Source organism: Gekko japonicus, unplaced genomic scaffold (genome assembly GCF_001447785.1).
Source record: "Gekko japonicus isolate JY-2015 unplaced genomic scaffold, Gekko_japonicus_V1.1 scaffold773, whole genome shotgun sequence".
In the NCBI taxonomy this organism is placed as follows: domain Eukaryota; kingdom Metazoa; phylum Chordata; class Lepidosauria; order Squamata; family Gekkonidae; genus Gekko; species Gekko japonicus.
Genome location: NW_015161427.1, coordinates 310,685 through 323,219, shown reverse-complemented (window position 1 = coordinate 323,219; position 12,535 = coordinate 310,685). Strand labels below are relative to the sequence as shown.

The window sequence follows — 12,535 nt, the reverse complement described above, 5'->3', positions numbered from 1 at the left end:
CCCACCCCACCCCCGTTTTGTTTTTAGTCTGTGTATTTTAGTTGGATGATGATGATGCTTTTTCATCCTGTGCTTCTATATATTTTTCATAATTCGAGTGTGTTTTGAATTTGTGCAGAGAGAGGCGGGGAGCTAAGTAATAACTATATGCAGCGGTGTGCAGTGAAGACCTGGCTCCCACTTTCTGCCTAGGCCTCCCCAGGGCAAAGGGCCAGCCCCCAACAGAGAGAGAGAGCCCTTCACGGCTGGGGCCCGCCTGCCCAGGAGCCCCTCCACTCCAGCAAGCCCCTCCACAACCAGGAGCTTCTGTTGTCCACCAGGAAGGGAGCAGTCTTGTTACCCATTAAAATATTTATAGCCTCCCTTTTCTCCACCTTGTGGGACGCTCTGGCCACTTCTAGGAATGTGTAAAGTGAAGTTGTTCCAGCGGGCATGCCTATAAAGGGGACAGATCAAGGTGGGTCGCCCTGTGAGTCCCTCGGTAGCAGTAGCACAGAGCTAGGAAGCCAGGAGCAACTTAAAAGACCAACCAACTTTGGGGCAGGGTGGTGTGAGCTTTCATGACTCACTGCTCCCTTCTTCGGACACAGCAGATGTAAAGGGGGAAGAGCTCTGGTACCACAGAACTGGTCAGGAGGGGGTGGTCTGATTGCAGGGCTGAGGAGTTAGAAGAGGTGCGCCCATAAATAAAGCATTCCCAGATTTTGTTCTGCCAGCATGTTATTGTCGGAACATTTTTTTGCTTCAGTTTTTGTGCAATTGTTAATTTTGCCAACATCAGTAAGGTCGATACGAACGTTTCCAAGCTTTTTCTACTCCCAGTTGTACGCCATGTCTCCAGAAAGCTAGATTCTAAAGTGCAGGGTAAGACAATATCAACTATTAGTGCAATTTGTTGTATTGGCTGTGTCCAGTAGCCTTCTATTAGTGGACAGGACCACCAGCAGTGCACAAAGTCCAAGAGCACCACAGTTTTTCCAACATTTGTTTGAAATCTTAGGAGTTATCTTGTGTAGGACTGCCGGGGTCATGTACCACCTATTTAGTATTTTGAAAGAAGTAACCCTGATGCTAAAGATATTGGAAGTGTTACCGGGTGATGACCAGATGGAAGTGCATTGATCTTCCGTGAAGGACTTCTGGCCGTCTAGATGCCATGGCTGCGGAGACCCGAGAGTACTTGTTTTTTCACCCTTTCCTATTATTAGCTATTTAGAAAATAGTGAAGCAGTTCCAAAAAACCCCGCTATAGAAGCTGTTGTTCTTTTAACTGTTTGGTACTCAGTCTATACAAATGTTTGACTTTACTGTGATACTGTGGGAGTTACGTAAGAAAAACTGTTTAACTGAGCCGGTAATTGCTCTTTCTGTCTAATTTTGTTGTGTTTACGCTGTTAAAAATTAATAAAAACAAGTATTTTTTTAAAAAAGGAAGGGGGTTGTCGGTCTCGGCAGTGCGTCTCGCAGAGGTGACTTTACCCTGTTGGCACCGTTTTCTGAATTCCATCACCCAGCTTCTTTCTGGAGGCATGTGTCACTTTGACACTGCGTTTCATTGCACTGTCTGCTGTATGCCTTATAGCGTCTACTGCATTACTGTTTGATTTTGTAATCTGCCATCCGTTGTAAATAGATAAAAGCAAACTCCCCAGGCCCAGAGGCAGTTAAGCACTAGCCCTGTGCCTTCCGGAGACAGCCCAGAGATCCGGGGACAGGCGTGCTGGGTCTGCTATTCATGACTCTTACCCCTGATGGTTTAAAAAGTGCTTTACCTTAACTGCCTCAACTGCTGCTGCATTCGTTTGACACTACTGGGTTTTCTTTGCTATGTTGTGCTTGATGTTGTGTACTTTCATTCTCTGACTGTAAGCACCTGCAGCTGTGCTTAAAATACAATGTGAGATATAAACCCTTTAAACAAACAAGCAAGACATTCTAAAGGTGATAAAAAAGACTTATATTTTTTTCCTCCTCTGAATAATATCAAAATAAAAAGGCACAAGCTGATCAGAGTTCATGGAACTCCTTGCTCCAAGAGATACCTGCTGACTTCCCAAAGATGCCCTCCTGAAGAATGATGCTCAAACAAACCACCATGGTCACCAGTCAAGACTTTCAAGGGGTAGACCGTAGTGAGGGCTCATCCACTCCACTGGTAAAAGTCCCCCAAAGCACCCAGAGACCACAAACAACCAGCAAGGCCCCAATCCCTGATTATCGGCCTGTTGTGCGTTCACGGCTACATGGCAACAGGCAGCTTTCTCTCCTTGCTGGGAACATGGCAGGGTAGAAAGAGAGAGACCAAGAGTAACACTTGAATCCCGTGCGACTGCTGGGGTCAACAGGCCCAGAGGGAGGACCTGGTCTTGAAGGGGAAGTGGTCCAGGATCCCTCCTAGTCCACCCGAAAGGAGGGCAGACATTCCCTTTAGCAGAGATGTGGGGAACAGTCAGAGACAAAGACACACAGACACAAATTTCAATTCCCTCCTGTACTTTTAAGTGGTAGTGTTTACAGAGTCGACCAGAGTAATGGTGAAAATCTGCTGGCTGAAGAGGCCCTGTTTTCCACGGCTCATGTGTCAGTCAGGTGGCGATTCCGACCTGTACTTGCTACCTGCGGTCCTATTTGCCTCAGAGAAGGCTGGTCCCAAAAGGAGAGCTCCACCCCAAGGTGAGAGAATGGGAAGGGAGGAAGCAGCAAGCGGCCCCCGGAGAGGAGCCCTGACCCTGACCCTGGGCGCTCCGGGCAGCTCCCCATCACCAGCCACGCTCACCCACACCAGCTGCTCCGGGGCGGGCTCCAACTGCTGTGGCGCAGGGAACCTTTGGAGCAGAGCCCGCTGTCCCACAACCCACGCGGGATCGGGCCTCGGTCCCTCTCCCTGGCAGCAGCGAGAGCAGCACACGGGCCGAGGCAGAAGCAGTGCGTGCTCGGGGAAGGACGTGTGTGTGCGCGTGTGTGTGTCCTGCGGGGGGGGGGGGACTGCCTCTCACTCCCCGCCCACAGGACTGGGCTTGATCAGGCCGTAGGTGACGGCCCGGGCCAGGCACTCCGTGGCCGCCTGGGCCACTTGGGGCTTCTCCTTCTCCAGCCCGGTGAGGACGGACAGGATCTCCAGCGTCTCGCTCTCCATGAGCTTCTCCGCCAGCTCCTTCTCCGCCAGGACCATGTTCCTCACCACCACCACCCCGCGGTGCTGCAGCTCCAGGCTGGGGCTCAGCAGCAGGGCCTGCAGGATCTCCAGCCAGTGGACCGTCTGGGGAGCGGGAAGAGGGGCGGCAGCTGGGAAACGCACAGCCGGGCCCTGCCCCACACCCTCCCCCCCAGCACCAGGCACGGGCGCTCCCAGCAACCCCCCCCCACGCACACACACACAGGCCCCGTGTGCGGAAGCCCCGCCCCACACTCACCGCCTGGGGGATGCGGGGGCAGATCTGGGGCACCAAGGAGGTGAGCACAGCCAGGGTCCCCGCCGCCGCCCTCTGGAGCCGCTCGTCCTCCTCCCCGCTGTACAGCACCACCAGCTTCAGTCGGTCGCTCCCCTCGGCTAGGAACAGCTCCGCCACCTGCCCGGGAGTAAGCGCTGACTCGGGGCCCAGCCAGGAGCCCAGAGTCTCCCCATCCCCCACGTGCAACCACCCCCCTTGCTCCCCCCCCCCGCCAGCCGGCCCCCGCCCACACCTCCGGGCTGAGGGCCAGGTTGCACATGCACTCGGTGGCGGCCAGGCGGATCATCTCGTGCTCCTCAAACATGTAGCCCTCGACCATCGGCACCGCCTTCTCCTTCACGATCTTCTGCCTGCGGGAAGGAGAGGGTCAGGTGGGTGCCGCGCCACCTCCCCAGTCCCTGGCCACCAGGGCCCCCGCGCTCCTCCCGGCCGCCTCACCTGAGCCGCTCGCTGGTCCCGGCCAGGTTGGTGAGGGCCATCAGCCCCTCAAAGTTCTCCAGGCCGGTGCGCTTCACGTGCAGGAGGCTCACCAGGGGCCGGACCACTTCGTAGACCTGCGGGAAGCGAGAGAGCGGGGGGGCCCTCAGGCAGGGTGAAGGAAGGGCTGAGTGGCCCAGCAAGGGAGCCCACCCCCCTGCCCCACCCCACCCCGAGGAGGCAGGTGGAGCCAGCGTGGGCCCCAAAGACCGCCCGCAGCCCACACTGACCCTCTCGCCGGGGAAGGCCATCTCCGGGGCGGTGGTGATGGTGATCCTGGCGAGGGCCTGTGCTGCCCGGGTCTGCCCCACGTCCGTGCCGTCCAGCGCCAACGGGAGGAGAGCCTGGGAAGGGAGGAGCGAGAGGCACCGCTGCAGCAGCCGGGGCGCAGAGCCCAGGCACGGAAGGGCGCCACTACGGGGACCGGGCGGTGCTTACCTTGCCCCCTCCGTGGGCCACCACAACACCTCTGTCCTCTGGGTCCTCCACGAGAGCCAGGAACACCCTGAGACACAGAAGGGACACCCTGAGACAACGGCCTCGGGATGGAACCGGTGGGAGCGGCTGGACATGTACCCCTTCTGTCTGCACAAGTAAAAGCTGGGGGGGGGGCCCCCAAGGCAGCGGGCCTGGCCTGCGGCTCTGAAAGCTCTGAGAGATTCCGAGCTGCCAGGAGAGCCGGCACCACGGCCCGAGAAGCTGCTGGGGGGGGGGGTGTCGATGTCAGAGGGGGCCCCCAACGCAAATGCCTGTATCCTGCCCTTTCTCTGCTGGGTCTCCTGCACTTGGAGAGCCATCGGAGACCCTTTCGTGGCACCTCTTTGTGAGGATAAACAACAGCTATATGGCGGGAGAGGTGGCACGCGAGGCACCGGCTCTGAAGGTTAGTCCACTCAGTTCTGGGCAGAGGGGCTGCAAGAGCTTCCCTGGGGTGGGGTGGGCCGGGCCCACTGCTGCGTTGCTCCCGGGAAAGGGATGAGAGCTCCAGCGTGACCCTCCAGCCGGCCACGTGCCACTGGCAGAGTCTCGAAAGGCAGCAGAGGGGCGCGGAAGCCCTCCACCTCACCTGGAAATCAGCTCCCGGCAGGAGGCGCTGAGGGCAGGGCTCTCATTCTTCACCATGCAACTGAGAGCCGACACCACCCCTGCAGCCAGCAGCTTCCGCACACGCCGGCGCACAAACTCCGGCTTGTCCTGGGCAGCCAGAGACAAGGAATCAGGGCCCGCAGGAGACACACGAGCGAGGGGAGCCCACCCGCCCTCCCCCGCCCCACCCACCACCCAGGCTCTGCGTGTGTGCCGGGGGGGGAGCCCCTGCCCCGAAGCCCCCACCACCACCACGCTTGCTCTCTGGGCCCCTGCTCTCGTCACCTTGGGGTGCTTCTCGGGGATGTGCTGCTTGGCGTACTTGGCCAGCTCCACCATCTGGGGATCCAGCTCCTCCTGGTCGTAGCTGCTGGTGCAGTTCACCATGGCAGATGCCACCGCGAACATCACGGTCCTGTTCTCTGACTGGGAGCAGCAGCGGGAGGAGGAGGAGGAAGAAGAAGGCACAATTCAGCCAACGCCGTTTCTGGGCAGGCCACCTTGGAAGAACACCCGTCCCGTCCCCCATCAGCCGCTTCTGCAGACAGACTGGGATGGACAGTGGGTACGGGGAGCCTCCCCATGTGCCCCCCCTCCCCCGCCCAGGCCAAAGCAGCCCTCCACAGCCCCGGCCCACTCCCACGGCAGCCGCACCCGTGCCAGCTGGAAGAGGGCTTGCAGGGCTGCCTGGTCCTCCGCGAGCTCTTCCTTCACGTCTGCGTCCAAGGTGAGATACGCCAGGCCCTCCGCCGCCCAGTACCGCGTGCCCGCGTCCATGCCCTTGTTGCACAGCCACCTGGGGGGAGGAGGGAGCGTGGCGTGATGAGCACAGAGGACGAGATGCCGCCCCCCTCCCCCTGCCCCCCCCCGGTGCTGCTGCGGAGAGCACCGGTCCTTCCCCACTGAATGTGCCACAGCGGCCCTCTGCGGGCGGCACTCACTTGCGACACTGCTTCGCCAGCTTCAGAGTCGAGCCTTCTGCAAACTGCTTCATGCTGAAATCCGTGCCGCCGGCTGAGCCCAGTTTGCAGAGGCCCTGCAAAGGGAAGAGGCAGCTGCAGCAGGAGTGGGGGGGGGAGGGGGGAGGAGCCCCCGCAGCCCCGCCTTCCGGCCCCCTCAACTCACCACCAGAGCCCGGATGCGAATGCTGTCCTGCTCGCTGTGCTTGTAGATCTCCTTCAGGAGTGTGGCGCCGTTGGCAGTGATGAAGGAGGCGTGCTTCGCCTTGTCCGCCGCGTGGATCAGGGCTTCCACGGCCACCAGCTGGTCAGCCCCCTGCGAGGAGGCGCACAGGGACAGGATGCTCTCCATGATGCCGTTCAGCTCCAGCACCCGGTTCCCCGCCTCGAAGGGGCCCTGCAAGAGGCACGACACGGCCCGGATGGCCTGCAGCTTCCCAGGCATCCCCTCGCCCTGGAACCAGCCCCTGGAAGGGAAAACACCTCTGGCCTATCAAGAGAGCCTCTCAGTCGAGGACACAGCAAGGAACCCAACTCTTCAGGATAACAAATTCAGGGTTCCGAAGCAAACCACCATTATGCAAAACAAAGAAAAGGAAGAAGAAGAGTTTGGATTCATATACCCCATGGCCCTTCACTACCCAAGGGAGTCTCAGAGCGGCTCACAGTCTCCTTTCCCCAAGTCTCCCCCCCCCCCAAACTATTCACTAAACTGGCATCACGGAATGTCTGAAAGTCTGATTTGAGAAAAAAATTATCAAACAGCTGAATGGTAGCCAACCGATGTGTCTAACTGAGGGCAAACTAAAAGAAAGAAAATACGTGGTCCAAAACACCCAGAGTAGAAGGGGGAAAGACCCCCCCCCCGCCCCGTTCACGGTCTCTGCCCCGTCCCTCCCAACCCACAGAGGCGGCACTGTGGGCCCCAGAGCCCCCTACCTGATGCAGTTTTCACAGAGCAGGTGGAAGTTCTCCCGCTCCACGTCGCACTTCAAGTCCCCGTAAAGCTTGCTGAGCAGGACGGCCGCACTCATGTGGCTGTTCTCCGTCACTCGCAGGCCGCCGGGCGCCTGGGCCACCGTGCCTCCCACCGCCAGGATCTCCTTCAGACCTGCCAGGAGGAGGAGGGGGGCTCGGTGAGGTGAGTCAAGACCCCAAGGGCGGGAGGGACAACACGGCACCCCCGTGCTCACCCTGGTCAATGACCCAAAGGGCCAGGCTGTTGTTGGGTTCCTGCGGCGACTTCCGAGGCACCACCGTGATCAGCAAGTTGAGGATGCTGTCGCGGCCGTAGGAAGAGATGCTCTCCCGGGTCAGGGCTTCCAGCAGCTGCTTGAGCAGCAATTTCAGCTCCTTGGATGTTTCTGAAGGGAGAGCAATTGCGGGGGGCATCAGCGGCTCAGTCCTCCCTACCTCAGGCTGCCACCGGAATGCCAGCTGGGCAGGGCGGCTGGCGCAGAGGAAGCGAGAAGCACGGAGCGGACCGTAGTCGGGCCAGGCTGTATTCCTGTGCCAAAAAGGCAATTTAGGCAGCCCCCCCCCCCCCCAATTTAAGAACACGAAGGTCAAGGAACTGGTCCTCATAAACGTGCCCAGACTGGGGTGACCTTCAAAGACTAGGAAGCAGCCCACACAGCCCCCATTCCTTCAGACCGTAAGAGAACCCACACGCCTCAGGGAACAGGAGGACCCCCCACCACACCATCCCTGAACAAGTAAGTCCCCCCTTTTTATTTACTATCAAACACCCAGCCAAGACCGGCTCAGGGCAGCTAACAGAACAAGCAAAAGACAACAGTAAATAATTTTAATAGCCTTGAAGCCATATAAACAATTTCAGCATTAAGAGGTGCTAGTAATAGCGATGCTGATAAGTCAATTAGAAGGTTAACAAGTTAATGGCAAGAAGAAGAAAATTTGGTTTTTAGATCCTGCTTTCTTGTTTTATTTATTATCAGATTTATACCCCCGCCCCCTCCCAGCCAGAGTCGGCTCTACCGTAAGAAATGCCAAAGCCGCTTACAATGGCCCCTCCCTTCCTCTCTACCCAGCAGTTGCGGGACTGGCCCAAGGTCACCCAGGAGGCTCCGTGTGGAGGAGGAGGAGGAGGAGTGGGGAACCAAACCCGGCTCTCCCGTCGACGTGAGTCCGCCGCTCTCAACAGCGACCAAGACTGGCACCCCTACTGGGGTGTGCAAGAAAACACTCACCAGACACCAAGGCTTCTTCCTTGCCACGCACCTCCCGCTGCAATCCCTCCTTCAGGGAATCGAACATGACCTGCAGCAGGCTACAGGCGACCAGGGAGACCTGCTCATCCTCCAGCTCCAGCATGGCAAAGAAACGCCGAGGCCCCAGGGCTGTCAGGACTGCCACCGTCTGCAAAACAGGCCCCCAAGCTCTGAGAGGCTGGGAAGGAGGACCCACGCCAACCTCCGCTCCTCCTCCTCTCTCTGTGCAGACCACTGCTGACAATCCCTCGGGGAAGAAGCCACACCCAAGAGAACGAGTGCAGGCAACAGGATACGGCTCTTCTGCTCTGTGTGCCAAACCCGTGTGCTACCCCACCAGGAGGACAATTTCAGCCGCTGGGACGATGCCCAAGCTGGTTTCCAAGACAGAAGTGCCACCACAAGCAGACAGACTTTGAAGACCTGAGAAAGAGCCCGGCTGTCAGACTCAGGCCTTCAGTAACAGGCAAATGGCTGTCACCTGATGATTTACCTGCTTTTGTCTTGTTATCCCTTCCCTGTAATTTACCTGCTGCAGTCTATCTAGCTGCATTAGAAGAAGCAGGAGCCAGACAAGTCTCTTCTCACTTGGTGAGGCTCCGGGGGGGGGGGGGGGGGGAGTGTGTGCGCATAGTGGAATAAGGAGGCTCGCTTGGTAATCTTCCGAAGACGCCTCAAAGACATTGTTCACACAGGAAACGTCTTTGGAGTGAAGTCTGTGCCTGGCTACATAGTGGTTGTGTATCTTTCAGGACCACTGTAGTAACGCTGATGTCGAGTGCATGGAATCTGGGGTTGCAACCATACCTTGTGTTTCCCGCCTTGCAAACCAGTCCTAACAAAGAGTTTGAATCCACAGCATCTCCCACGGGCTCAGCCAACAAAACATCACAAAGGGAATGAGCAGGAGCTGCCTCTGCCGGCACTCCCCCACAGGGCAGCCGGGCGTCTGCTCTCCAGGCAGCCACCCCCTGGATACAGCCTCCCCTCATGACCCCGGAAAGCAGCAGCAGCAGCTCTCAGGAGACCCACACATACCCGGGAACGATGACCCCGGCAGAGACCAGTCAGGGTACGCAGAGCTGCCAGGACCATATCCAGCCCATCCGTGTCCAGCAGTTGCAGAAGCAGATGGACCCCATCGTTCTGGAAAATCTTCTCCGCTCCAGGCTCCTCTCGGGCTAACACTATCAGGTTCTGGGCGGCCTGGCCACGGGGAGGTGGGGGGGGGGAGAGAGAGAGAATAATTCAGTCTGGCAAACAACAACAACCCCCCCTCGGTCTTATAGAAGAATCTCCTGCCAACGCAACTCTCACACAAGAGGTGCTGCTGCAGATGTTCCCAGATGTTGAAGAGAGAAGAGAAGAAGGGATTGGATTTATACCCCACCCTTCACTACCCAAAGGAGCCTCAGAGCGGCTTACAAACTCCTCCCCCCCCCCAACAGACCGGCACCCTGTGAGGCCGGTGGGGCTGAGAGAGCTCTGACGGAAACTGCTCTTTTTTCAAGAACAGCTCTGACAGAACTACGGCTTGCCCAAGGTCATCCAGCCAGGTGTAAGGACTCCCAGATTAGAGTCCGCGCACTTAACCAGTACACCAAACAAAAAGATCTGCACTGCTCGTACTCCCCACCACCACCACCCTGGCTGGAACATGAAACCAAAGCAGAGCATCACAGCTAGACTATGCATCAGGCGTACCTAGCAATGCCAAAACCACAACTAGTAATGCACAATATAAAACTTAGGAAAGGGAGAGTATTTTAGCGAACTTTCCTCCTATTGCTACTCCTGGAACCAGTGATCTCCCACCAGGTCTCCTGGCCGCCATTTGCCAGACAACCCTGCCCTGAATGTCCATGTGCCCCATGTGCCTCTCAAGAGAGCTGACTCAAAGGGCCCACCCCATGGCCACAGGCCAAGCCCCTGCTTCTTGCTCCCCAGCCCTCAGAGGCTGGACCCATACCTTCTGCTTCTTGTCTTGATCCTTTTCCTCAGGGTCCAGCAAGACCCTGAACATCTGCTCCACTTTCGAGTCGGTTGAGGCTGCCGATTTCACCTGGAAGGAAGGAAGGCCGGGGCAGGTAAGTGGTGAGGTGAGGGTGTGCCCACCTGCCCCCACCCCACCTCTCTACCTACCTTCTCGTGCATGCAGCTGCCGAGGTTACGCAGCGCCTCCTGCAAGGCCCGGTTCTTGGGCTCCAAGCTGACGCAGCGCTGGAGGTCCGAGAGGGCCTGGTCCAGGCGGCCCAGTTGCTGCAGGGCTTGGCTGCGACGGAAGAGCCCCTTCACGTCCCCCGGGTCAACATCAATGGCTGCCCACCACAGAGAGAGCGAGAGATGAGTCAGCGGGGAAGGGGGTGATGGAGGCGGCCAGTGACAACCCCCCCCGTCTCCTTATTCTACTAATTTACGTAACTCACCTATAGAGCCCGCCCTTCCCCCCAGTGCATCGTTCTCCTCTCCTTTGTCCTCACAGCATCCCTGCCAGGTGGGCTAGGACCAAGGTCATTGGCAGGGGCAAGATGGGATCTGAACCCAGGCTTCCGTGATCCTGGTCCAAACCCTCCAGCCACTATATCCCGCTGGCCCTCCTCTCCCTTACCTTTGGAGGCATCCTGCTCGGCCTGCGCGTAGTCCCCCTGGAGAGAGAGAGAAGCCTCAGTGAGGAGGAAGGGGCTGATGCACAAATCTGTGCCCCATGTGACCAAATAAGGAACACACAGTTTGGGTCCAGGGAGAGCATAAATATCTGTTTATTGCAAAAATCCAGGACTGGACACCTTGGCACCCAGTACCGGCCAAGCTGTATTCTGCCCCAACCAGGAAGGGCCATAGGTCTTCTACCCCCAAATGACCTCATTACGGTTTATACATTAAGAAATCTTTAATCATTGGCATCCAACAGGTCTCGTCATCAAAGCATCAATTGAGCTGGCACCTCTCTGTGGGCAAGCTCCTCTCTGGATCAGAACCACAAGCCTTCACGTTTCCTCTTATCTGGTCATGGAAGACACGAGGGGCTTTTCAGGGACAACGAGGTCTTCTTTTGGCATCACTCCTGGCTTATTTGCCTCAGCCTGGAGCGAGGGAGTTTTCTGAGAAGGCACAGGAAACTTAGCTCTGGGCGGACTCTGTGGGGCCAGGCGCTCTCTTCCACCCAGGAAGTCATTTGTTTTGAGAGCACTGACCGCACTTCTCCAGCGTCCTTCAGCTGAGGAGCTTGTCATTCCAAAGCATCCATTCCATCCCACTATCTTCTGAGTCTATCTAAAAGAACCTTTGGCAATCAGAGGCCCCCGGTCACATGGGCCAGATAACGCGGGGGGGGGAGAGGCGTGGCCTTTTGCGCCAGCACAATTTAACCGCCGCCGCGGCAAAGCGGGGTCTTGTTTGTCGGTGCGTGTTTCCGGCACGTTAACATGGCGAGAGGCGCGCGCTTGAGCGATCACACATAGGGATTCCGTCGATGGCCAGTGGCAAACCGTTTGCTCGCGGGCTTTCCCGGGTACTTTTTAACTCCGAATCTTCGGGGCGGATGCTACGGGCCGGTGATGGGCGTGCAACGCTTGCCAGAGGTGTCCTTGTGGCCGGCCCCTACACTCCCGCCCGACAGGCGTGCCTCTCCGACAGGGCTGGCTAGAGGTGTTTCTGCGCCCTAGGAGAGGCTGCCTTGTGGTGCAGATGTCAACCTCCCAGTGGGGCCTGGAGACCTCTGGAGCCAGCCACCCTTTTGCTGCCGCCACCACCACCTCTTCCCCCCCCCCCCCCCGCCCCCAAAGGGGGGGGGGAAGCACAGCTTGGCACCCCATCCAGGGCCCGGCGCTCTAGGCGAATGCCTAGTTCGCCTAGTGGGTGAGCCGGCCCTGCTCTCCGTGTGAAGCTCTGAGGGCTTCCATTCCAAGTCCCTCCCTGCTTGGGCGGAAAACGCCAAAGACCCTCAAACTCTCAACGGGACGCACCGTGGCAGCACCGGCACATCCACCGGGTCCCTTGTTCCCCCCCGCCCGCCCCCCCGGGGGACTCACGCGCTTGAGGTGGCAGGCGGCGCGGTTGCGGTGCAGGGCGGCCCTCTCGGCCCGCGGCGGGTCGAGGCTGAGGGCGCGCGCGTAGGCCTCCAGCGCCGCCTCGTAGCGGCCCGCCTGGAAGTCCTCGTTGCCCGCCCGCCGCAGCGCCGACGGCGAGGAAGAGGCCGCCGCCTCTGTCTCCTCCTCTTCCTTCTCCTCGACGGCGGCGACGCCGCTCCCGTTCTCCTCGCTGGCCGCCATGCCGCTCCCGGAAGTCCCGCCCCCTCCCCCGCCGGCCGCTTCCGGGAAGCCCGGGGAAG

At 58.7% G+C, this 12,535-nt stretch overlaps 1 protein-coding gene across 1 annotated transcript; it reads right to left on the bottom strand.

The window, feature by feature from the left end:
- Positions 1–1,947: 1,947 nt before the first annotated feature.
- On the bottom strand, positions 1,948–12,494 carry UNC45A (unc-45 myosin chaperone A). Its single transcript, XM_015428936.1, has 19 exons — positions 12,237–12,494; positions 10,814–10,850; positions 10,348–10,523; positions 10,175–10,267; positions 9,244–9,411; positions 8,185–8,353; positions 7,168–7,338; positions 6,914–7,085; positions 6,141–6,441; positions 5,957–6,051; positions 5,670–5,811; positions 5,301–5,441; positions 4,996–5,123; positions 4,368–4,434; positions 4,160–4,273; positions 3,891–4,006; positions 3,685–3,802; positions 3,414–3,569; positions 1,948–3,259 (listed from the first exon to the last, which is right to left on the bottom strand). The coding sequence occupies exons 1-19, from the start codon at positions 12,474–12,476 to the stop codon at positions 2,993–2,995; spliced, it is 2,871 nt and encodes a 956-aa protein (XP_015284422.1). The 5' UTR covers positions 12,477–12,494; the 3' UTR covers positions 1,948–2,992.
- Positions 12,495–12,535: the final 41 nt, after the last annotated feature.

Coding starts and splice junctions, on each gene's coding strand:
- UNC45A (XM_015428936.1), bottom strand. CDS start 12,476: ATGGCGGCCAGCGAGGAGAACGGGAGCGGCGTCGCCGCCGTCGAGGAG. Junction 5,812..5,956: donor CTGGCGAAGCAGTGTCGCAA/GTGAGTGCCGCC, acceptor TCCTCCCCCCAG/GTGGCTGTGCAACAAGGGCA. Junction 4,274..4,367: donor TGGCCCACGGAGGGGGCAAG/GTAAGCACCGCC, acceptor CTCCCTTCCCAG/GCTCTCCTCCCGTTGGCGCT.